At 43.9% G+C, this 25067-nt stretch overlaps 1 protein-coding gene across 1 annotated transcript in view; it reads right to left on the reverse strand.

Annotated features, from left to right (window-relative positions):
• GABRP (gamma-aminobutyric acid type A receptor subunit pi) overlaps window positions 1-25067 on the reverse strand; it is a 170034-nt gene that overhangs the window by 35461 nt on the left and 109506 nt on the right. The window contains exon 7 of the mRNA XM_073596083.1: window positions 7474-7611. Within this exon, the coding sequence (XP_073452184.1) occupies window positions 7474-7611 (138 nt within the window). The remainder of the gene's footprint in view (window positions 1-7473; window positions 7612-25067) is intronic.

The raw sequence follows: 25067 nt of genomic DNA on the forward strand, positions 1-25067 counted from the left end.
AGTCTCATTTTTAAATGAGGCTTTGCTCCTGAAGTTGTACAGGATATATGTGTGTTAATATGCTTTCCTTTTTCAGAAACCATTTGATCCTCTATCAAGCTGTTAGGATTTTCAGCTAGATAGACAGTGAGGTTATGTACAGTCATAGGATGGTTTTGTTTACGGACGTGAACATATTGTTTTATAGATGTTAATCTTATAATGCCTTTCCACTGTCTTTCCTTCTTCTTTATCTAATCCAAGTTTTAAGCTCAAATACCTACTCCCAGGCTTGGTAGTTATTATCATTATTTTTGGACAGACGTTGGGGACAACGTCTATTGTAGTGGGGGGAGTATGTAGGTAAAGGTAGGTGATAGGTAAATTTAGTGAATTGCTTGTTATAGGAAGTTAGATTTGCCTTTGTTCCAGCTTGGCTGACGTTGCGTGTGGTTCCACATTGTGCCGGTGGGTGTCGTTGTCACCATCGGCAGGTGTTGGAAAAGCAACGTGTTAAAGCGGATGAGTGCTCCTCTGTCCTGGAGACAACTCGGTGGAGGTGGTCCTCCGAGTTGCATTCTGGGAGAGGGTATTCATGGGACAGATGCCATGTTTAGGGGTTCGTTTTCAGCCACCTGCTGGCCAACAGGTATGTGTTAGAGTACCACCTCGTGGTCCTCCGTTCTGTGGTGCGTGGGTGGGCCCAAAAGCCTGTCTGGGGCCTACCACAGCAGCCGAGGAATGGTCCTGAGCTGTCTATCCAGAGTGAAGAAGCTGGACAACCGAGAAGATCCCAGGGGAGGACCCATCATGGAAGGATCATGCAGAGTGCTGGTCTGGAGAGGGGCCTGGTGACTCGGTTGGAGGACGTATCCTGAAGTAGTCTTATTACATGGTACTGCCGGGTTGGCTTAGAGGTCCAAGTACTGTGTCTGACATTCATCGTGAACCAATACATCCTGTGGCAGAGGATCGTACGGGTTTATTTCAAGCAAGTCTGTGGCAGAGACTTTTGTTCGTGCTATGTACTGGCTGCTAGGCAAGTGAGAGAGGCCTATCCAGGTGAGCAAAGATCGTGTCCCACAAAAAGGGGATTGCATTCAATTTCAGTATTCAACTTTAAAGGATGTTCTAAAGAAACCTAAAGAAAGGTATTTGAGCTTCCCTGCAGTTTTCCTCCTGCCTCTTTCCTGCTACTTCCTTCGTTACTTGGTTCAATAAAGCATTGAAAAATGTACTCAAGTGTTGGTGCTTATATCGTCCAGAGGTAAACTCAACGGAACCCTAGACCCGGTCCCGGTGAAACAGAGATATCGAGAGTGAAGGTAACAGCCCGCTTAAACCAGCAGCTCCACCAAGAGTTAGTGCTACACATGCATTTATGTAGCCCTTACAGTCCTTTTCCAGGTCAGGCCACCAGAACGTGCATTGCACCAACTCTACTGTCTTGCGGATTCTGAAGTGTCCTGCTAAGGGGTGGTCATGACAGAACCCCAGAACTGATATTCAAACCTTTTCTGGGACAAAGACTCAATCTTGTGTCCAAAGAAGTCCCTCTCTTGCCTGTAAGGTATCCCTGATAGGACCAGGGGTAACTGCAGATGCCTGCTTCAACTGTGACACAAGATCAGTCTGTAGCAACAGGAAGTTCCCTGCTGGCAGGATAGTATCTGATACCGGCAAGTCCTTAGGATCCTCAAACATGCGCAACAACGCATCAGGCTTGACATTCTTTGACCCAGGTCTGTAGGTAAAATGAAATAAAAACCTTGAAAAGAAAAGTGCTCATCGGGCCTGGCGAGGTTTCAGCCATTTAGCAGTCCTTAAATATTCAACGTTTTCTAGCAGATACCTTCATTCTTCAAGGGTGGCTTTTATGGCAAGAACCTCACGATCTCCAACATTATAATTCATCTCAGCAGGGGCAGAATTCCTTGAGAAGAAAGCTACTGGGTGAATTAAATTCCTGAGACCTTGATGCTGGGACAGAACCCCCCTGACTGCACTCTCAGATGCGTCTACTTCCAGGATATAAGGTAATGGTGGGCCTGGATGGCTTAGTACAGGGGAAGATGTAAACAGTCCTATAAGCGTCTCAAAGGCAGCCTGGGCTTCAAGAGACCAGCGGAAGTGAACACCCTACTTGGTGAGTTGCGTAATGGGTGTGATGATAGCTTAAAAGTTCTTAATGAATCTGCGGTAAAAATTAGCGAACCCCACGAACCTTTGTATCCCCTTCTTATCAGTGGGTGCTGGCCAAGTCAGGATTTCCAAAACTTTTTGAGGATCCATCTCAATCCCTCCAATGGCAATGATCAAGCCCAAGAACTGAATACTTTGCTGCTCGAACTCACACTTCTCAGGCTTGGCATAGAGTCCATGTTGGCGGAGATGGCAGAGAACACTCTTGACGTGTTCCCGGTGGACAAAGATGTCCAGGTAGTCTTTAAAGATGTCGCTGATGAAATGTTGAAATGTCGCTAGCTTATTACACAGACCAAATGACATGACAATGTACTCATGATGGCCAAAATGGGTACGGAAAGCAGTCTTCCACTCATTTCCTTCTCTTATGCAGATAAGATTGTAAGCTCCTCTCCAATCTAATTTTGTAAAGATGATAGCAGGACCAAGTCTCTGGAAGAGTTCTGGGACCAAGGGAAGGGGATAACGATTCTTCACTGTGATCTTGTTTAGCTAACAGTAGTCTGCACATGGTGGTAGTGAATGATCCTTCTTCTCCACAAGAAATATCCTTGCCCTGGCAGGTGAAGTAGAAGGGAATGAACCCTTTCTGAAGGTTCTTATCAATATATTCCTTCAGAGTTCCTAATTCCTTTTCGGACAGTGGGAAGATCTGACCAAACGGAATTGCAGCCCCCGAAAGAAGCTCAATGGGGCAGATGTAGGCTTTGTGTGGGGGAAGGGTGTCTGCTCCCTTTTTACTGAAAAAAAAAAGGTATTCGTGATAAGCCCCAGGCACCCTTTGGCCGAGTTTAGCATCAATGTCCATACATAACAGAGTAGAGGGTGAAACAATGGATTTGAGTAGACAGTGCTCCTAAAAGTATGATGACTGGTACTTGATACTACCGGATCTCCAATCAATCTGGGGGTTATGGGCCTGTAGCCACCGTAGGCCCAAAATAACAGGAAACAGGAGCGAATAGATTGCATCTAGGAGTAAAAGTTCCTTATGATTGGTAGGGGTCACAGTCAGCAATGGTATAGTTTCCTTGGTCACTAGTCCAGATTTCACACAAGAGCCATCAGCCAGGAATATGGTAAGTCCAATTCTTAGGTTGGAAAGGAATACGTTGTTGAGCTGCAAACGCCAGGTCGATGAAGCAACTGCAAGCCCCTGAGTCAATGATTGCCGTAACTGACACGCTTCTTCCTGGAAGCTGGAAGGAGACAGGGAGTGCAATATGAGCTGAGGTTGCTGACAGGGGTGCCTGGCTTGCTGAAGAGACAGCTATGTAATTTAGCTGGACAATTTCGCACATAGTGGCCGGCTCCTCCACAGTAGAGGCAGAGATTGCCCCTGACGACGTCATGAACGTTCTTCAAAGGAGAGTGATGGACGAATCAGACCAAGTCGTATGCATGTTACTGCTTCTGGTGCAGTGGGAACCAACTTGACAGATGTTGGTTGAGCAGGAACTGGAACTTTAGGCATCATCCATACGAGCTGGGATGGAAATGCTGATTTTTTCCACCTGCGTTCTCGTAGGCGACGGTCAATCTGGATCAATAATGTAATTAAATCTTCCAGAGAACTTGGCAAACCCACACGAGCTAGTTCATCCTTCAGACATTCTAATAAGCGCAGGCGAAATTGATGTCACAGAGCTGCGTTGTTCCAGCCGGTGTCTGTACTCCAGCATCTGAAGTTCGTAACATAGTCCTCGACTGCTCTGCGGCCTTGCTGGAGTGCATGGAGAGAGGACTCAGCAGTAGTAGTTCATTGAAGGTCCTCATACAGCTGGGACCAGTGGCGGCCCGTGCACTGTGGGCTCACGGGCGCCGTCCCCCCATCCATGCACCCGTCCCCTTTCAGGACGCCAGACGCATGGATTCCTATGGCGGGGTGGTACTTTTTAAGCACCTGATTAGAGCCAGAGGCTCTAATAGGCTTCAAAATATGGTGGGCTCAGGGCGCTGAGAGTGCACCCTGATCCCACCCAATTGTGTGACGATAGCCAATTTTTGCTATTTCCACACTAACCTTCCTTCCCACCAATCAGGAGGCAGGGCGTCAGACCTGTTTCCTGATTGGTCAAAGCACCGGGCAACCCTATTGGATGCCTGGCGTGTAGGAAGAGGAGCTGAGGAGACACGTGTTGGAGCGGAGGCACAAGTGGCTGCATTTGATGGGCACAAGTGGCTGCATTTGATGGGCACAAGTGGCTGCATATGATGGGCACAAGTGGCTGCATATGATGAGCACAAGTGGCTGCATTTGATGGGCACAGTGGCTGCATATACTGGGCACAAGTGGCTGCATATGATGGGCACAGTGGCTACATATAATGTGCACACGTAGCTGCATATGATGGGCACACGTGGCTGCATATGATGGCCACAGTGGCAGCATTTGATGGGCACAAGTGGCTGTGTTTGATGGGCACAGTGACTGTGTTTGATGGGCACAATGGCTGCAAATGATGGGCACAAGTGGCTGCATATGATGAACACAAGTGGCTGCATTTTATGGGCACAATGGCTGCATACGATGGGCACCAGTGGCTGCATTTGATGGGCACAATGGCTGCATATACTGGGCACAAGTGGCTGCATATGATGGGCACAGTGGCGGCATATGTTGGGCACAAGTGGCTGCATATACTGGGCACAAGTGGCTGCATATGATGGGCACAAGTGGCTGCATATACTGGGCACAAGTGGCTGCATTTAATGGGCACAGTGGCTGCGTTTGATGGGCACAAGTGGCTGCATATGATGGGCACAAGTGGCTGCATTTGATGGGCACAAGGCACAAGTGGCTGCATTTGATGGGCACAGTGGCTGCGTTTGATGGGCACAATGGCTGCATTTGATGGGCACAGTGAGGCTGCAATTGATGGGGGAGTTTCAGTATTTTTCGGTTTGTTTGCGCCCCCCCCAAAATTTTGAGCACCAGCCGCCACTGGCTGGGACATTGCCTGGAAGAAGGAGGATATGCGTTCTTTACTTCTAACAGATGATTTTATTATTATTATTTTATACAATTTACTCAGCGCTTTACAATGTAAAAAGGAGACAATACAGTTATAATACAATGAAATACAAAAGGATTAAGAGGGCCCTGCTCAGAAGAGCTTACAATCTAATAGGGCGGGGCAGGTGGTACAAAAGGTTGTAACTGTGGGGAATGAGCTGATGGAAGTGGTTAAAGATTAGTTGGAGACGTGATAGGCTTTCCTGAAGAGATGAGTTTTCAGGGATCGCCTGAAGATAGCAAGAGTAGGGGATAGCCGGACCAGTGGAAAAAGCGAGTTCCAGAGGATGGAAGAGGCTCTGGAGAAATCCTGGAGACGAGCATGGGAGGAGGAGACGAGAGAGCATGAGAGTAGGAGGTCTTGAGAAGAGCGGAGAGGTCGATTTGGGTGATATTTGGAGACAAGGTTGGTGATGTAACTCGGGGCAGAGTTGTGAATGGCTTTGTATGTTGTGGTTAGTATTTTGAATTTAATTTGATGATGAGCCCAGATTTTGGGTACACCCTGGAACAAGTATACGATGAATCCCACCTTTGTAGTTTCTGCTGATAAAGTCTGTGGTTGGAGTGAAAAATAGCACTGGCAAGCATTGCGGAATGCTCTAAACTTAGTCCGGTGTCCAGAGAATCTTTCAAGGCTTGGTACTCGTGGCTCAGGAAATGTCATTCCTGCTGCGGGAACAGCACTGGTCATTGTCTGAGTAGTCACAGTAGTGAAAGCAGAAGCAGCAGGGGTAGCAGATGAAGGCAGGACTTGCACATGTTCCTCAAGTTGAACGTAATTCTCCTGCAGGGTCTTGACTGCTTATGTAAGACGTTACATGAAGTCTGCCAGAGTCTCGCAGGTCTTACACAAGCAGTCAAGACCCTGCAGGAGAAATATTCCTTGTCTCTGTCTCCCCTGGCTCAGCATTCAGCAGACTCCGGGAGCTGACTCCAGCCCTCCTCTGGTCCTTCTCCAGAGCCTGCACTTTCTGCTTCCCAGCTCTGCCCCCAGCTTCTTCCCAACAGCAGCACAAGGTAAGGGGGGTGCACTGTGATATAATGGAGGGTGGGGGACTTTTGATTCCTGATGGTGGGGGGACTCTTAACATCTAATGTAGGGGGGCTGGGGTGCTCTGGACATCTAGGCTTGAAAATACAACTGGAACTTTGAGGGCAACCATTATTCTGATGTGGCCCACAATGAAATTGAGTTTGACACCCCTGCCTTAACCTGTTAAACACATACAGTATGTATGTATATATAAGTATATACAGAAATGTGACTTGCTATTTCTTAGTGTGGTCTCCTCCTTATTCTTGGCAGGTCATAGCTGAAAAATGTCCAAACTGGTTAAATGTCTCCTCCTGTAGAAGTTTTCCCTGCTTTGTTACTGCATGAGTGGTATTTTTTTTTGCATGCTGTCAGAGTGTCTGGCACTAGATTTGCATATGATTTCCTCCAATTGAAAGAAAAGTAAGTTCCAGGTGTAAAGAGACTCTATTCAGGTCAAAGTGAGCCTCTTTGAAGTAGAACTATAGGCAAAACTTTTTTTTTTTATTTTGGATAGGGTAAGGGATAGGTAGGATATAAACCTGTCACATTTTTGTTCGCCATCTGTGTTCCATTGAAGAAATTTCCCTTCACTACCTCTCCCATTGGCAAATAGGAAGTGAGAGGAAATCCTTACAAATTAAAGGAATTCCTTGGGGACCCAGAGTTCCCATTGAAAGATTTCCCCTCTATTACTTTTCTGGGGACAACCCAAAATTTGGGATTTTCTTCTACTTTCACTTTCAATGATAATGATAAACAGAACAAGTAGAGAGGGTGAATCACCTTAATGGAGGGCACAGACAGCAATAAAAACTGACAGGGGATTTTAATCCCTCTCCAATTTATCCAAAACTAAAAAAAAAGTTTTGTCTTTAGTTATAATTTAAAGCCTACCTCCTAATAGGCAAAGTGACTCTCTTTAATTGGCTATAGTTACAGCTTCTCAGTTTCTAGAATCCTGACTTTTTTTTAATGAATCTTTTACAATGACAGTGGCACCTGATTTTGGCAGCAGGCACAGTATGAATTGTGAAAATGAGAAAGATTTGCATCCTGCAAGTAAATCTTGATGATGTTTTTTCCATTCCACCTTGCCCGTTGTGTATTAGAGTATCTGCCTGACAGGTGCAGCTGGCCAGGGATGCCCAAGGCTGTGACAACTTTGTAAGGGAATTCTCATCACAGTTTGATCTAAAAGAGTTTGATGTGGTATGAATGACACTGCTGATCCTACCAGTTTCATACACGGCTTCCGATACCGAGGTGTAGTGACCTTCTACGGTGTACTGCGCCAGACGAAGCGTGTTCAGACCTCGCACTGAGTCGTTTCCTCGCGTCCAGTAGAACATGACGTCATTGATGTTGTATCCCCCTGTGGAAAGGAGACATGTTATGTAGAAGCAATAATAGCTACATCTAGGCAGTCAAGAAAGTGAACTGAGGGCTAAGGATCAATGAAATTGAGTGCTCCCCCAGCACTACAAGGGTTAAATACTTTTTTCATCTCTGGGGTGGATACGAGAAAAAGCAACTGTACTTACCCTACTGACATATGAAAGACTCAAATAAAGTATGTCTGCACTCGTATTGATGAATATATTATAGAAACAGTTACTTTGTATCTGATAGCAAACAAAAAAAAATGGCTGAATTAAAATACAAAAACACTGAGTCCTAACCACAATAGTTAAAGTGTTTGTTACCCCAACATTTCAAATTTCTGATATGTTCCTGCTGTACAATGTACTTGTATGAGAAAGTATCATGTTCTCTTTGTATTGCTTTCTTTGTGTGAAATCCCTGGTGTTCCTGCTAGTTTCCACACTAAGTAGGAGAGCACAGCATGGTCAGTTCTTTAGCTGTGCTGGGAACTCTGCCTGCTCTTCTCCAATGATCACACTTGTCCTGACACACCACGTCCTTTGCACTGCCAACACACTGGGAATCTCAGTGTACATTTGCTGCTCCTCTCCCAGCTTTTATGCAGCTGAGAACTGAGGGAATGTGATTACTTATAAAAAAAAGGAAAAATAAAGTATTTATAATGTTTGTTTTTATATCTATACAAAAGTGTTTCACCTTTCATTTCTATTTTAATCTGAATAGGTTGTTTTTCAAGGTGATTGTTTACAATCACTATAAAATAGACAAATCTGTCCCATTTCACAGTGTGGTTGGGAATACAAAATGTTTGTAAAACACAGTTTGGATATATTAAGTAGGGGGATGTGTGGAGGAACTTTTTTTTTTTAGTTTTTAATACACTTGCTTTATCCCTCACTTTACCAGCGTCTGGCGCCCTTCTCCCCCGTCTGATGCACCGGGTTGTGGGTGGGCTATCGCCATCGTCACAATGCAGAACTGATGGTCCTGTATAGTACATGATGTTGTCAGAGTGCCTGATGAAGAGAAGTGGCTTAGGGGATTAGGGGACAGATCCTGCTGCTAGCAGGACTCCTGCTGGAGCAAGGGATAAGGTATTTTGTAGTTGCTTTTTATGGTACTCCTAAACAAAATGTTTACCTCTGACATACTTAAAGTGATACTAAAGTATCATTTTAAATTTTTTTAAAAATAACAAACATGTCATACTTACCTCCAGTGTGCAGCTCGTTTTGCACAGAGTGGCCCCGAACATCCATTTTTGGGGTCCTTCGGTGGCTCTTGCGGCTCCTCCCCGCATTAGATAACCTCCTTGGAGAAGCGCTCTCCCAAGGGGGTTACCTCGCGGGTACGCTCCCGAGTCCAGTATTTGCATCTACAGACACGAATGCCGGACTCGTCCCTGCCCCCCAGCGCCCGTGTCATTGGATTTGATTGACAGCAGCGGGAGCCAATGGCTGCGCTGCTATCAATCTATCCAATCAAGAGCCGGGGACCCTTGGAGAGAGGGATGGTGGGGACGCGCCAATGGAAATTCAGGGCTCAGATAAGTAAAACGGGGGGCTAGGGGGCCAGTGACTGTCAGGTGTTTTTTCACCTTAATGCATAGGATGCATTAAGGTGAAAAAACACGAGCCTTTACAACCCCTTTAATTTCAGCTTTAAGGGAGCAGTAAGCTCTAAATGATTTCTGAGGGTTACAAATGCTCTTTTAAATTATCCTGACAAAAGGAAAAGTGGTGGATATATTCTGTTTATTACAAGTGCCACATCCCTATTATATAACTAAAAGGACAAAGAGATTTTCCCCAGCGGGATTTTTAAAGCACTGTTACAATGTAATTGAGACAACATATATTACACTTTGACATATGGTAAAAACAATTTTATTGATACATCATCAAAAAACATCTTAAAACTAGCATACATGGTACGGTACATAAGAACACAAATACTGTCTACAATGTTACATACGATATCACGGTACCAATTTAAAAACATGCAATGGTCTTCTTTCTTGCCTTGTGGTCCAAATATTTCTTCAACCTCCTTATTCTCAAAGGAGGTGAAGGTGTGATATGTAGAGAAGAGGGGCGAGCGAGAGCAGAGGCAAAGATCACAGTAACTGCTGAGGCTCAGATTGCCGAATCCTCCTAGTTGGAAATATGTAGTTTGCAAGGGGGATCCCCTATCCAATTATGTAGAATGTCCACACATCTGTTATTTAACCAAGGTTTGTGAAAAGGAGATGTCTCATGCACGTGCATGCTGGCAAGAGATGGCCTGACCTCTTCAGAGAGGTAAATGTGCTTAAATGTGTGTATAAAAATGCTCTATATGAGCGTTTTTTTCTGCAATGGGAACTGGCTTATTTTTAAGCCTAGTGTACATGGATCTTAAGTCCTCATTTGGACTTGTGGTTGGAGGGCAGCAAAAATACACGGTTGGGCCAGGTGTTTGCTGCCTGCCAAATGCCCCTCCTTAATTTACAATAGGCAGTGGGCAGGAGAGTTTACATGCTGTAGCCGTGACGGTTTGCTTGGTGCCTGCAAGAAAAGTTGGCCTGACTTGTAGCAATCGGCAGGCAGCAAGCCCACTGAACATTAATGAGGAAGTGCCACAAATACACTGCAACCACATACAGCACATGCAGTTGCGGCATGTTTTTTGTCAAAAATGGGGTTAAAACAGGCAGTGAGGAAGCGTTGCTTCGAGCAGATCGAGTAGATCGGGCTTCAGAGGCAAGTTTAACACCATATAGTTCTGTGCGTTGCTGCAAGTTTAACACCATATATTCAATCGCATTACTGCAAGTTTAACACTATATAGTTTTGTGCCTTACTGCAAGCTTAACACAATATAGTTCTGTGCGTTACTGCAAAATTAACGCTGTATATTTCATTGTGTTACTGCAAGTTTAACGCCATATAGTTCTTTGTATTACTGCAAGTTTAACGCCATATACTGTATTTCATTGCGTTACTGCAAGTTTCATGCCATATATTTCATTGCTTTACTGCAAGTTTAACGCCATATAATTCTGTGCATTACTGCAAATTTAACGCCGTATATTTGATTGCATTACTGCAAGTTTAACGCCATATATTTCATTGCGTTACTGCAAGTTTAATGCCATATAGTTCTGTGCATTACTGCAAGGTTAACGCTGTATATTTCATTGCGTTACTTCAAGTTTAACGCCATATATTTCATTGCGTTACTGCAAGTTTAACACCATATAGTTCTTTGTGTTACGGCAAGTTTAATGCCGTATATTTCATTGCTTTACTGCAAGTTTAATGCTGTATATTTTATTGCCTTATTGCAAGTTTAACGCCATACAAGTCTGTGCATTACTGCAAGTTTAACGCCATATATTTCATTACGTTTCTGCAACTTTAACATCATATATTTTATTGCGTTACTGCAAGTTTGACGCCATATATTTAATTACGTTACTGCAAGTTTAACACCATATAGTTTTGTGCATTACTGCAAGCTTAACACAGTATAGTTCTGTATATTTCATTGCATTACTGCAAGTTTAACACCATATAGTTCTTTGCGTTACTGCAAGTTTAACGCTGTATATTTCATTGCGTTACTGCAAGTTAAACGCCATATATTTCATTGCGTTACTGCAAGTTTAACACCATATAATTCTGTGCATTACTGCAAGTTTAACGCTGTATATTTCATTGCGTTACTGCAAGTTTAACGCCATAAATTTCATTACGTTACTGCAAGTTTAACGCCATATAGTTCTTTGCACTACGGCACGTTTAATGCCGTATATTTCATTGCGTTACTGCAAGTTTAATGCTGTATATTTCATTGCGTTACTGCAAGTTTAACGCCATATATTTTATTGCATTACTGCAACTTTAACGCCATATAGGTCTTTGCGCTATGGCAAGTTTAATGCCGTATATTTCATTGCATTACTGCAAGTTTAATGCTGTATATTTTATTGCATTACTGCAAGTTTAACACCATATAGTTCTTTGCGTTACTGCAAGTTTAACACCGTATATTTCATTGCGTTACTGCAAGTTTAATGCTGTATATTTTATTGCGTTATTGCAAGTTTAACGCCATACAAGTCTGTGCATTACTGCAAGTTTAACGCCATATATTTCATTACGTTTCTGCAACTTTAACATCATATATTTTATTGCATTATTGCAAGTTTGACGCCATATATTTCATTACGTTACTGCAAGTTTAACACCATATAGTTTTGTGCGTTACTGCAAGCTTAACACAATATAGTTCTGTGCGCTACTGCAAATTTAACACTGTATATTTCATTGCGTTACTGCAAGTTTAACACCATATAGTTCATTGCGTTACTGCAAGTTTAACGCCATATATTTAATTGCGTTACTGCAAGTTTAACGCCATAAAATTCTGAGCATTACTGCAAGTTTAACGCTGTATATTTCATTGCGTTACTGCAAGTTTAACGCCATAAATTTCATTGCGTTACTGCAAGTTTAACGCCATATAGTTCTTTGCGTTACTGCAAGTTTAATGCTGTATATTTCATTGCGTTACTGTAAGTTTAACGCCATATATTTTATTGCATTACTGCAAGTTTAATGCCATATCATTCTGTGCGTTACTGCAAGTTTAACACCATATAGTTCTTTGCGTTACTGCAAGCTTAACGCCATATAATTCTAATTCATTGCATTACTGCAAGTTTAACGCCATATAGTTCTTTGCGCTACGACAAGTTTAATGCCGTATATTTCATTGCGTTACTGCAAGTTTAATGCTGTATATTTGATTGCATTACTGCAAGTTTAACACCATATAGTTCTTTGCGTTACTGCAAGTTTAACGCCATATAATTCATTGCGTTACTGCAAGTTTAACGCCATATATTTCATTGCGCTACTGCAAGTTTAACACCATATAGTTCTTTGTGTTACGGCAAGTTTAATGCTGTATATTTCATTGCGTTACTGCAAGTTTAATGCTGTATATTTTATTGCGTTATTGCAAGTTTAACGCCATACAAGTCTGTGCATTACTGCAAGTTTAACGCCATATATTTCATTACATTTCTGCAAATTTAACTTCATATATATTTTATTGCGTTACTGCAAGTTTAACGCCATATATTTCATTACGTTACTGCAAGTTTAACACCATACAGTTCTGTGCATTACTGCAAGTTTAACGCCATATATTTAATTGCGTTACTGCAAGTTTAACGCCATATAGTTCTGTGTGTTACTGCAAGTTTAACGCCATATAGTTCTGTGCGTTACTGCAAGTTTAACGCTGTATATTTCATTGCGTTACTGCAAGTTTAACACCATATATTTAATTGCATTACTGCAAGTTTAACACCATATACAGTGGGAACGGAAAGTATTCAGACCCCCCTTAAATTTTTCACTCTTTGTTATATTGCAGCCATTTGCTAAAATCATTTAAGTTCATTTTTTCCTCATTAATGTACACACAGCACCCCATATTGACAGAAAAACACAGAATTGTTAACATTTTTGCATTTTGCATTTATTAAAAAAGAAAAACTGAAATATCACATGGTCCTAAGTATTCAGACCCTTTGTTCAGTATTTAGTAGAAGCACCCTTTTGATCTAATACAGCCATGAGTCTTTTTTGGAAAAATGCAGCAAGTTTTTCACACCTGGATTTGGGGATCCTCTGCCATTCCTCTTTGCAGATCCTCTCCAGTTCTGTCAGGTTGGATGATCAGGGCTCTGGCTGGGCCATTCAAGAACAGTCATGGAGTTGTTGTGAAGCCACTCCTTCGTTATTATAGCTGTGTGCTTAGGGTCATTGTCTTGTTGGAAGGTAAACCTTCGGCCCAGTCTGAGGTCCTGAGCACTCTGGAGAAGGTTTTCGTCCAGGATATCCTTGTACTTGGCCGCATTCATCTTTCCCTCAATTGCAACCAGTCGTCCTGTCCCTGCAGCTGAAAAACACCCCCACAGCATGATGCTGCCACCACCATGCTTCACTGTTGGGACTGTATTGGACAGGTGATGAGCAGTGCCTGGTTTTCTCCACACATACCGCTTAGAATTAAGACCAAAAAGTTCTATCTTGGTCTCATCAGACCAAAGAATCTTATTTCTCACCATCTTGGAGTCCTTCAGGTGTTTTTTAGCAAACTCCATGCAGGATTTCATGTGTCTTGCACTGAGGAGAGGCTTCCGTCGGGCCACTCTGCCATAAAGCCCCGACTGGCGGAGGGCTGCAGTGATGGTTGACTTTCTACTACTTTCTCCCATCTCCCGACTGCATCTCCGGAGAGCTCAGCCACAGTGATCTTTGGGTTATTTTTTACCTCTCTCACCAAGGCTCTTCTCCCCCGATAGCTCAGTTTGGCCAGACAGCCAGCTCTAGGAAGGGTTCTGGTCGTCCCAAATGTCTTCCATTTAATTATTATACAGGATTTAAATGAAGGTGTAGAACCATCTCAAGGATGATCAGAAGAAATGGACAGCACCTGAGTTCAATATATGAGTGTCACAGCAAAGGGTCTGAATACTTATGTGATATATGCGTTGCTGCAAGTTTTAACACCATATATTTAATTGCATTACTGCAAGTTTAACACCATATAGATTTGTGCGTTACTGCAAGCTTAAAGCAATATAGTTCTGTACGTTACTGCAAGTTTAATGCTGTATATTTCATTGCGTTACTGCAAGTTTAACGCCATATAGTTCTTTGCATTACTGCAAGTTTAACGCCATATAGTTCTGTGCATTACTGAAAGTTTAACCCTATATAGTTCTGTGCGTTACTGCAAGTAATGCTGTATATTTAATTGCATTACTGCGAGTTTAACGCCATATATTTCATTGCGTTACTGCAAGTTTAAGATTATATAGTTCTGTGCATTACACCAAGTTTAACGCTATATAGTTCTGTTCATTACTGCAAGTTTAACGCTGTATATCTCATTGTGTTACTGCAAGTTTAACGCCATATATTTCATTGCATTATTGCAAGTTTAACGCCGTATATTTCATTGCGGTACTGCAAGTTTAACGCCATATAGTTCTGTGCGTTACTGCAAGTTTAACGCCATATAGTTCTGTGTGTTACTGCAATATTATAGTGTATTTGTGTGTCTGTATCGTGAATACTCAAATTAAAGTGCACTAAACACCACTTTTCATTGATTAAAGTGCATCCACGTACACATTTACACATCGTTATTACATTTTGTTATTAAGCACCCCCCCATTCCTCCCATCATGCTGGGAGGACAGCAAGGAGATGCAGGCGTTCTCAGGGCACTGTAAGGGGGCCAGTAGCGTATGTGTCCATACGCAAAGGTGGACATGGTCAGTCCTCAGGCAGGGCATAATTTCCTCTGTTTAGTGATGTTGCCCATGCTATCCAGCCACAGCATGCAGAGGAGGTGGTGGACTGGCTTAGTAAACCATCCGTATCCTCCTCATCCTCCGTCACCCAAGCAGAGACTAGTGTGCAGTCCCCTGCAGCTGCCAGAGTGGCAAAACCTGACTCCTTGTCCACAGCTATTCCTGCCATATCCCCAGCATCAGGCATGGAGGAGTCAGCTGAGGTATTTGAACACAGCATCAACCACTTGTTCCTTGATCATGCACAGCCATTACTCAATTCAAATGTTGGTTCTGACTCTGCGGATGAGGAAGGCAGGAACATGAGCCTACAGAGAGGGGAGAACACTGGTACACAAATTGGCAGTCATGTTCCCCCAGTCACAGCGTATTGATAAGCTGTCTCCGACTGTAATGAAGATGGAGGAGATGATGATGATGAGGTCACTGACTCGACTTGGGTGCCAGATAGAGTAGAGGATGAAAGTGAGAGTGAGGCACAACCCCAACGAGGCAGCCATCATGGAAGAGAAGAGAGCAGCCATTCTATTCCATCATATTGTGGAGCTATTATCTCCCGGCCCACTTCCCACACCTCAGCTGTCTAGGCCTCTTTTAGCACATGTGCAGTCGATTGCACTGTTGCTATTTGCAAACTTTCAAGCGCATCAAGAGTGGCAAAAACACTAACCATTTAGGCACCTCCTCCTTATTCACCTCAGCCTGTCCTTGCTATACCTCTTGACCTTTCAGCAGCCTCCACTGATAGGGATAATGGTATGGCACAGAGTGTCCCGGGTCCTTACAGCACATCTGCCCCTGTCAGGACCTGGACTTGAACTTGGGACCTCAGCTGTGTTTGGCAATTAATCTTCTCACTGAGCTATCTGAGATGCTGGACAGTGCCTTGTTGGATCATTTAGACAACCCTGCTTTGTGCCTTGATTTCTGCTGAACCTTGAACTCTTTGCTCCTCCCACAAACTTCCTGATATAAGCCATGTCTCTGAACTTCCTTCTTGCCAGAATATTGTGCTATCTCCAGCCTGTATCTCGCTCCTGTCTTCCCTGCTGCCATCCATATTTGCTACTGCTCGCTATCGACCCTTGGCTTGTTCCTTGACTATGCTTCTGCCTGATCTATGGTTGCCACCTCATCCCTTTAAACCCGAACACATATTAATTACACAGGTTCTGTGGCTGATTAAGGTGGTAATTAAACTCACTTGGTGCCTTATCTGCATTTAATTAGCCTCAGAACCTGTGTAATTCAAAGGTGTTCAGGTTTAAAGCGATGAGGTGGCAACTATAGCCTGATCCCAACCAGCAACTACTCATTACCGACCTTTTGGCTTGTTTACTGACCACGCTTCTGTTTGATCCTTACCTGCTTATCCACTACTGAACCCTGGCTTGCTCACCTGCTGGTGGGGCAATCCCGAGGACTGCAACCTGGTACTAACATGCAGCAAAATCCATCTCCACCATCAGGAGCTCTGGTGAACACCAGTTAGTACTTAGGTTCCACACCTCAGGTGAGCCTGCCAGGTTGACTGCCTGTGTACCTATCCTGCTGGTTGGTGGTAGTCTTGCAACTGCTATAGCAATTGGTCTTCGAGCCTGATCGTGACAGCCCCATGTGCTGCAGCAAAAAAAATATCAAGTCCCTGCCACCCACATGCCCAGCGTCTAAATGCAAGCTTGTCAAAGCTGTTGGCTTTACAACTTCTGCCTTTCCGCTTGGTGGATTCTGCCCCCTTCCGAGAATTTGCAGAATGTACCGCAATGGCAGGTTCCCAGTCGATATTTCTTTTCACGTAAGGCCATGTCATCTCTCTACCATCATGTGGAAGGCAAAGCAGATTCATCAGCTCTACCCCTCTTCCTCCTCCTTCTCCTCCATGCCCTCCTCTGCTGAATTGTCCTATGAACCTCAAGTACCCCCTAAGCATTCAAAGAGCTTTTCAATGAGTCAAGCTAAAAGGTGCCATGCAGTGCTTGTGTGTCTAGGGGACAGCAACCACACCGGAGCAGAGATTCTTGCACCTCAGCAGGGACAGGGGTGGTTCATGCTATGTCAACTGGAGCCAGGAATGGTGGTGTGTGATAATCGCACAAACCTCCTGTCTGCCCTTAGACAGGGAAAGTTGACACATGTGCCATGCCTGGCACATGTCTTCAATTTGGTGGTGCAGCATTTCCTATATAGGGTTGTAAGATCTGCTGAAGCAGGCCAGAAGAGTGTGTAGCCATTTTAGGCGGTCCTACGCAGCCAGTGCTCGGTTAGCTGAAATTCAGCAGGAATTCCACCTGCCCTTAAACGACCTGATTTGTGACATGCCCACCGGGTGGAACTTGACTTTGGAGATGCTACAGCAGAGATCTGTCAATGAGTACCTGTGTAAGTATGGCACAACGATGGGTTCAGGCTCACTTGGCTTTTTTTCCCACTCGAATAGCTGCTCATAAAGGATGCATGCACTGTCACCATTTGAGGAGGCCACAAGGATGGTGAGCCGTGAGAATGCTTGCATCACACAATTCCTGTTGTGTTCCTGCTGGAGCAGACTCTGCGTGGTATTATGGACAAGGCACTCGAGGCAGAGCAACGGGAGGAAGAGGAGGACTTCCTTTCCTTTCAAGGCCCACTTTATGCAGACACCATTGTTCCTATGCCACAGAACACACAAGCGGAGAGAGGAGGAGGAGGATTCTGGCAGTTTCTGAGGTACTGAAGCAGAGGAAGACATACGTAAAACAGTAAGAGATGGTTTTTCATCCGCACAACCCTTGGGAGTAGTATGTGGCTGGGAGGAGGCAGTTCCAGATACTCTAATCTTCAGTGACCCCGAGGAGTCTGCTTCTCATGCCTCCACAAATTTGTGGTGCATGGGCTCCCTCAAAAGGAGTAAAGGAGAAGGATCACTATTGTTTGGCAACCTTCCTTGACCACCGTTATAAGGGCAAAGTCTCAGAACTCATTCCGTCCCTACAGAGAGTGCAGAAGATGAAATCTCTTGAGGACACCTTAAAGAGAAGTTTATTGAACACTTTTGCCGACTCTGGTAGGTTACAGTGTCATGGAAAACGTAGTTTTGAGGCTTTTGTTGGTCAAGAGAGGAGTGGTGGAGAAGGTAGCCACCTAAGTGATGCATTTCTCAATTTTTTTAGTCCTCGCCGCCCAGGGCTGTCAGCTTCCACATCCCATCGGTAGCATCTGCATCACATGGTGGTCGATTATCTAGGGGCGAAAACAGAGATGGAGAGCTTTTCAGTCAACAATCCACTGGCTTACTGGGTAATGAGAATAAACCACTGGCCAGAACTTGCCCAGTATGCTATTGAGCTGCTGTGCTGCCCTCACGCGTGCTTTCCGAACGGGCATTCAGTGCTGCTGGAGGTTTTGTTACTGATCATAGAATGCGTCTGTCCACAGACTCGTGGACCGTCTGACTTTTATCAAAATGAATCAGTTCTGAATTACCAACTATGAAGCCCCTGATGCCGATGGTGCCAATTAAGTGTTTTTGGGATGTGGAATCTCTGCAGGACTTCTAATAATAAATAAAGAAAGCTTGCAAGAAAAATGTCATTTTTTGGGCTTTATAAATGCAATTATTGCTGCAGCAGCTTCTATACACAGTACAGATGTGCCACTGTACAGGTGGACTAAGGGGATCCCCAGGCACTATATTGAAAGGAATTTTTCATGTTTATACTTTCACTTTAAGCATCAATAAACCACTGCTCATTTAAAAATTATTTTTTACAAACTTTTTTCATTGATACATGTCCCCCAGGGCAGGACCCGGACCCCCATAACCATTGTATGCCCAATTACTTGCATATAAGCCTTCAAAATGGGCACTTTTGATTTTTCACATTCCGGTCCAATAGACTTCAAAGGGGTTCATTATTCCATGCGTCCGCCCCTTAATCTACATGCAGGGCGCTGGACGTATTGATTCCAGTGGGGTGTTTGTTTATTTTTAGAAGCACATGATTAGAGCCAGAGACTCTAATTGGCTTCAAAAAGGGTGGGCTAAGGGCACAGAGCACTGCGCCCGAAGCCCACTCAGTTGTGTGACATTAGCAAATTAATATTCGCTAATGTCTTCCTGTTTCTCCTCCCGGCCAATCAAGAAGCGGGAGCCCTAAGACCTGATTGGCTGTGGGTCCTAAGTCCTGATTGGCCAGGAGGTGAAGTGACTGCCTGGACTCAAAAGGAGACGCAGGAGGGGAAGCCGTGACCTAGATAGGGTAAGTGCAGGGGCTGGAGGAGAGGCCTGGCGTGTGATGGGCAAATGATGCGGTGATCAAGCAACAAGGGAGGGAGCGGCGATCGAGTGAGGGAGCGGCGATCGAGTGAGCGAGCGCCGGGAGGGGGGGTGTCTGGCTGGCCGGGGAGGCCACCCCCCCAAGAAAATTAAGCACCAGCCGCCACTGCATCTGCCCATCAATTGTTTAGGTATTTTTATTACAGATTAGTACAGAATATACTGTATACACCCTTATAAATTCAGTGTTTGAGTCAAAAGAATAATCTTGTAGAAAAGAAGTTAAGTATTCTGATGGGTCATTTGACCTAAAGAACTCATTAATTTTTGTCATAACGAATGGTACATTTTTTTTACAAAGAAAAATTCATCTTCAAATTAAGTGTGTATTGTAAATATTTTATGACTTTGTCAGTTGTGGCTGCTCAGGGCTTGAAATCAGTCTTTATGTCAAATAACTATTAGACATTATTAATTATATATAGATGTGTGAACTTTATATAGCCATGCTTTTTACGTATACCTCTCTGAAATGTGGCTGAGAGGGAAAGACAGCAGTTCACAGACTGTAGAGCTAATCCATGAGAGATGGCTGATTGCAGCAGCTGTGATGATCAAATCAATTTAAAGATACACTTCAGTCACATACAGTATATAAGACACAAATTAATGTAGCTGTGCATTCATCAATATATCTGTAGCACCCTCTAGTGTGTGCTAGAAGTAGTGTTAGCGTTTATATAGCATGCTCCTAGGTAGGTGCTAGAAGAGAGTATAGTTTTGGGTCTTTCTGCAAGAGGATCATTAGGTAAATTTACAATGCTCTCTGCCTACCAAGGAGCAGGATCTATTAGTGAGGTCTGCTCATGGTGTTCAGGTGCAGCTCAGTTTGTCTGAATGTTTCACACTGATCCAATAGGGGGGCATATTGGACAGTGGGAGGAAACCTGACAAGTGAGGGCACAGGCATTGTTACAGCCCTGGCTATTGGCAGAGGAAAGTGCCCCATTTCAGGCTGGGTGACTGTATAAATGCCAAGTGCACATGTGCTCGGGGTCTTTGGCTGGAGAGCAGGGTCCCAGAGGGAGGGGGCGGCTGCCCCACTTCTGAAGAAGTTGCCATGCGGCCTTGGGTAGCTGACCTGAGGGCTTGAAAGTCAGAGAGAAGCTGAACCCAGAGGTCCGGCAGAGCTGACTGGAAGGGAGACACCAGGAAGGATCTGATTCTGCCTACTGTGAGTTCAGATCTGTGTCGTGGGGAATGTCCTGTGAGAGCCATCTCTTCAGTTGGAAGAGTCAGTGGACAGGTGTCAGTCAAGGGAATGCTAGATAGCATCCTGAAGAGAAAGTAGTTACATCAAGCCTGCTGCTAGAGAGTGCAAGAAGACTTAAAGTAGTTGTAATAGCACAAACCGCCCCTCCCCCCAAAGAAAACTGCAAGACAAAGGCATAATGAGCTAGTATGCAACGAAATACACACCTTAGATCGAAGCCTCCGCAGCGGTCCCCGTACACTGCTCTGGCCAGCAACATCGCTCCTAGAGTTATTTCTGGGTATTGTGGGCTCCGGCGCTGTTATTGGCCAGCTCTGCTATGACCTCACTCCCGTGCATGCACGCGGGAGCCGTCGGTAATTGCATGTCAGCTGAAGCAACGGCACAAACATGGAGTTGCTTTAGTGCACATGTGCCGATGACGTCGGCATATGCTGATACAGGGGATATCTCCTAAACCGTGCAGGTTTAGGGAGATATCCACAGTAGCTACAGGTAAGCCTTATTATAAGCTTACCTATAGTAAAAAGTGGATTGTAAGGGTTTGCAACCACTTTAATTCTTCCATACATGTGGCAGTATGATAAAAGCAGTGTGTCTGCTTCCACAAGTATTCTGATGAGGCCAAGTGAGAGTTGTCCTTATCTGCTGTGAATAGTTCCAGTTGAAGTATCCCACTATTCTCTTCTCCCATCCAAGTTCCACATTAAATATATAAAAAAAACAAATACCCTGGACTGTTTATTGAGTAGGGAGTAAGGGGGGATATGTGAAAAGCCCCAGAAATTGTCTGCAGGTAATCAGAGGGAGGCCTAAGATGTCAACACACAGCAAGCCCTACGAGGACAGTGATACATATAGAATAGGTAAGTTCTAGTTTAGCTCAAGGCTAAGCCTAAGCTGTGCATCTGGGTCGGAGTTCGGTGATTCAGGGCTAGTTGACTCCTGACAGCTCCTCTAGTGCCTCCCCCTGCTTCTGGGACATTGGAGAATGTTCTAGGGCTAGTGGGTGGAAGTTAGGAAGAGCTGACTGGAATAATTATGAGGCCAGGGCCAATAACAAGTAGTAGCCTGGCATGGGGCAGAGCTTACCTCATAAATAGACATGAGCCATGCCAGCAGGGGCAGTCGGGTGGAAGATGGAGATGCAGTGTTAAGGAGGCTGTCGGTGGCCCTTTAGACGCACCCCCTAGTCCCTAGTCTGGTTGGGGTGTGTGCAGGCTCAGTTGCTGGAAGGATCCTGCCATAACACACAGGAGGAAGCCCTTCCTGGAGGCATGGAAGCAAGAGAGAGGACAATGTGTGTAGATCAGCACTGCTGGGGACCAACAAGGGAGGGGGAGTCCACCGGGTGGGCTGGTGAAGAGTCAGTTTGGAGGACTGGTGTGGAGAGAATTAGCCTGGAGGGCTAGTGAAAGGGGCAGCTGCAACCAGGTAGGTTGGCAGTAACGGAATAGGTAGTGCTGGGATCAGTAGCCACAGAAGAGATGTACAAGCTGTTCACTGTATTCTGCTACACAACAAGGGGCTGCAAGTTCCTGCCTGTAAAGTGCTATTGTTAAATCTGAGAACCTGTCAGATTAAGTAACAGTGATTCAGCTGGAGCCTGCAAGCAAGTGAGTGCAGGAGGAGAGTAAAGGATATAGACTGTATATAAGAAGATGACCCTGAAGTTGCTGCCAAAAGTTTTGCTGAAGTCAAGTGGGCACCCCATAACTTCTTACCCCTATCCAAGTTATTAACCCTAATAAATAATAAAAACAAAATCACAGACTGTTCTCTGTCTCTGGAGTGATTGTGAAGTTGGCAGTGCAAGGGTGAGGGATCCAGTTCATCTGTGGCTCCTTAGGGGGTGCGCTACATATAATTTTTTTGATGCAAGCTGTTGTAAATACCTAGATTTAACTTGATATCAGCTTCTTCCAATCCTTGTACAGCAAAGTTTAGACTAGGAGAGGGAGAATCAGCATAAAGAGCCTTTCAGGTGTTCAGCATTGCTAAATGCTTTCTTATGCCCTGTACACACGATAGGATTTTCCAACAACAAAACCATGGATTTTTTTCAGAAGGATGTTGGCTCAAAGTTGTCTTGCATACACACGGTCACACAAACGTTGTCAGAAATTCCGAACATCAAGAACGTGGTGACGTACAACACATACGACGAGCCGAGAAAAATCAAGTTTAATAGCCAGTGCGGCTCTTCTGCTTGATTCCAAGCATGTGTGGACTTTTGTGCGTCGGACTTATGTACACACGCTCGGAATTTCCGACAAGTTTTGTTGTCGGAAAATTTGAGAACTGGCGCAAATTCCGACAACAAATGTTCTATGGAGCATACACACGTTCGGACTTTCCGACAACAAGCTCACATCCAACATTTGTTCTCGGAAAATCCTATTGTGTGTACAGGGCATAACCCTAGTTAAAATGGCTGACTTGCGCCCCCTCCTTCCTCCATGGTCGGTCAAACAGCAGCAAAGAAGGAGACGGTTGACTCATAGTTGCAGTTTATCTCAGCCGTAAGTACTTTCTGACCCAAGCCATGGTAAAAAGAATATAGCAGCTGACACTTCCCCCCCTCCCTCTGCATTTCTTCTACTGTTGCTTGCCTGGGGAAAGCACTCACAGATGAGTCAAGCTGAAGCTACAAATCAGCCGTCTCCTTCATAGCTGTTGTTGGATTGGCTGCGGCAGGAGGGGGGCAGGTCAGACTTCATAACTAGGGTTAGAAAACTCTTAGAAACATGGGACAATGTACTGCATGTATTCAGAGCTGTGCTGTCATGTAAAAAAGGAGGGTAGGAGTACACTATATTCCTGGCATGTTAACAATAATTTTCTGAAAGTACAGCATGTTTAAAGAGATAAACATGGGGAAATGTGCATGTATTGCAGAGCTGTACTAAATATTTTTTTTTTAACCTAGGCATCTGCCTTGAAGTGCATCTAAATATCTAGATGGGGACATTAATCATTCCTGTCGCATGGCAAAGCAATGCTAAACAGAAGCAACGAGACTCACTGTAAGACAGATTTATTACAAGCTTAGAGTCTGAGTCATAAATTCTTCCTTTGGCTGTGATCCACTTTGAGACCAGACCTTTTCTTACACTTTTTGTTTACATTTAAAAAGCAGCATTTATGCTAGAAAATGGTTAAGAACCCCAAACATTATATATTTTTTTACGCCAAAGCCCTAGAGAATTCAATGGGGTGTGTTGCAATTTTTTTATGTCACACGGTATTTGCGTATCAGTTTTTCAAACTCAAATTTTTGGGGAAAAAATACACTTTAATTAATTTTAGTGCACCAAAACACATTATAATACCCAATTGTTTGTTAGGAATATTAAAGATGATGTTACAGAAAGTAAATAGGTACCTAATGTCACACTTTAAAATTGTGCATGCTCCTGGAATAGCAACAAAGTACGGTACTTAAAAATCCCCATGGGTGATGCTTTAAAAGCCTTTACTTGTTACCAGTTTAGCGTAAAGCCTCGTACACATGATCGGATTTTCCAACGGGAATTGTGTGATTACAGGCTGTAACGGAAAATCCGACTATTTATATGCTCAATCGGACAATTGTTGTCAAATTTTCTGCGGATAAATGTTGGATGGCAGGCTTTAAAATTTTCCGGGGACAAATGTCTGTTGTCGGATTTTCCGAGCGTGTGTACACAAGTCTGTCGGACAAAAATCCAAAGTATAAACACGCATGCTCGGAAGCAAGGATGAGCCAGAAGTGGTCAGTCTTGTAAACTAGCGTTCATAATGCAGAATTAACATTTGTGAGGTGTCAAATGATGAAATGTCGAAATGCAGCGCACATCCTCTTCTTCTTTAATGGGATAATAATGAAGCTGCTTTGCTGGTGATACTGATGGAGTTATTGCAAACAAATTTTCAAAGGACTTTTTTTTTCTAGTGATATCAAGAATAATATTATTATGCTTGTTTTTTTTTGGTGCAAGTTACCACAACACCATTATCCTGTATTTTTTAAGATCAAAGATACAACTATGTTGGCGTCCCTTGTTAATTTTACATTGTATTTTTTTAAATGTAACTGCCTATTCCCAAACATTGTGTGTTTGCCTGTTCGCCGAATAGCGAACAATTTGGGGTGTTCGCGGCAAATTCGAAAGCCGCGGAACACCCTTTAAAAGTCTATGGGAGAAATCAAAAGTGCTAATTTTAAAGGCTTATATGCTTGGTATTGTCATAAAAAGTGTTTGGGGACCCATGTCCTGCCTCAATGCAAACTTTTTTTGCATTGATCCATGTCCCCTGGGTCAGGACCCAGGTCCCCAAACACTTTTTTATGACAATGGATAAGGAAACTCTAAGTATGGGACTTTAAGGGCACAATAGTATTAAACTACAAAAAATATATTTAATAGAGGTATTTTATTAGAAAAATGTAAAAGACATTGGACACACATAGATTGTTTAAAAACACTTCAGGCTCGATATAGATCCTAATAGTAATACACCGTATGGATCCTATCCTGCAAATTTATGTAGCATAAA

Source organism: Aquarana catesbeiana, linkage group LG08 (assembly GCF_042186555.1).
Source record: "Aquarana catesbeiana isolate 2022-GZ linkage group LG08, ASM4218655v1, whole genome shotgun sequence".
Taxonomy (NCBI): domain Eukaryota; kingdom Metazoa; phylum Chordata; class Amphibia; order Anura; family Ranidae; genus Aquarana; species Aquarana catesbeiana.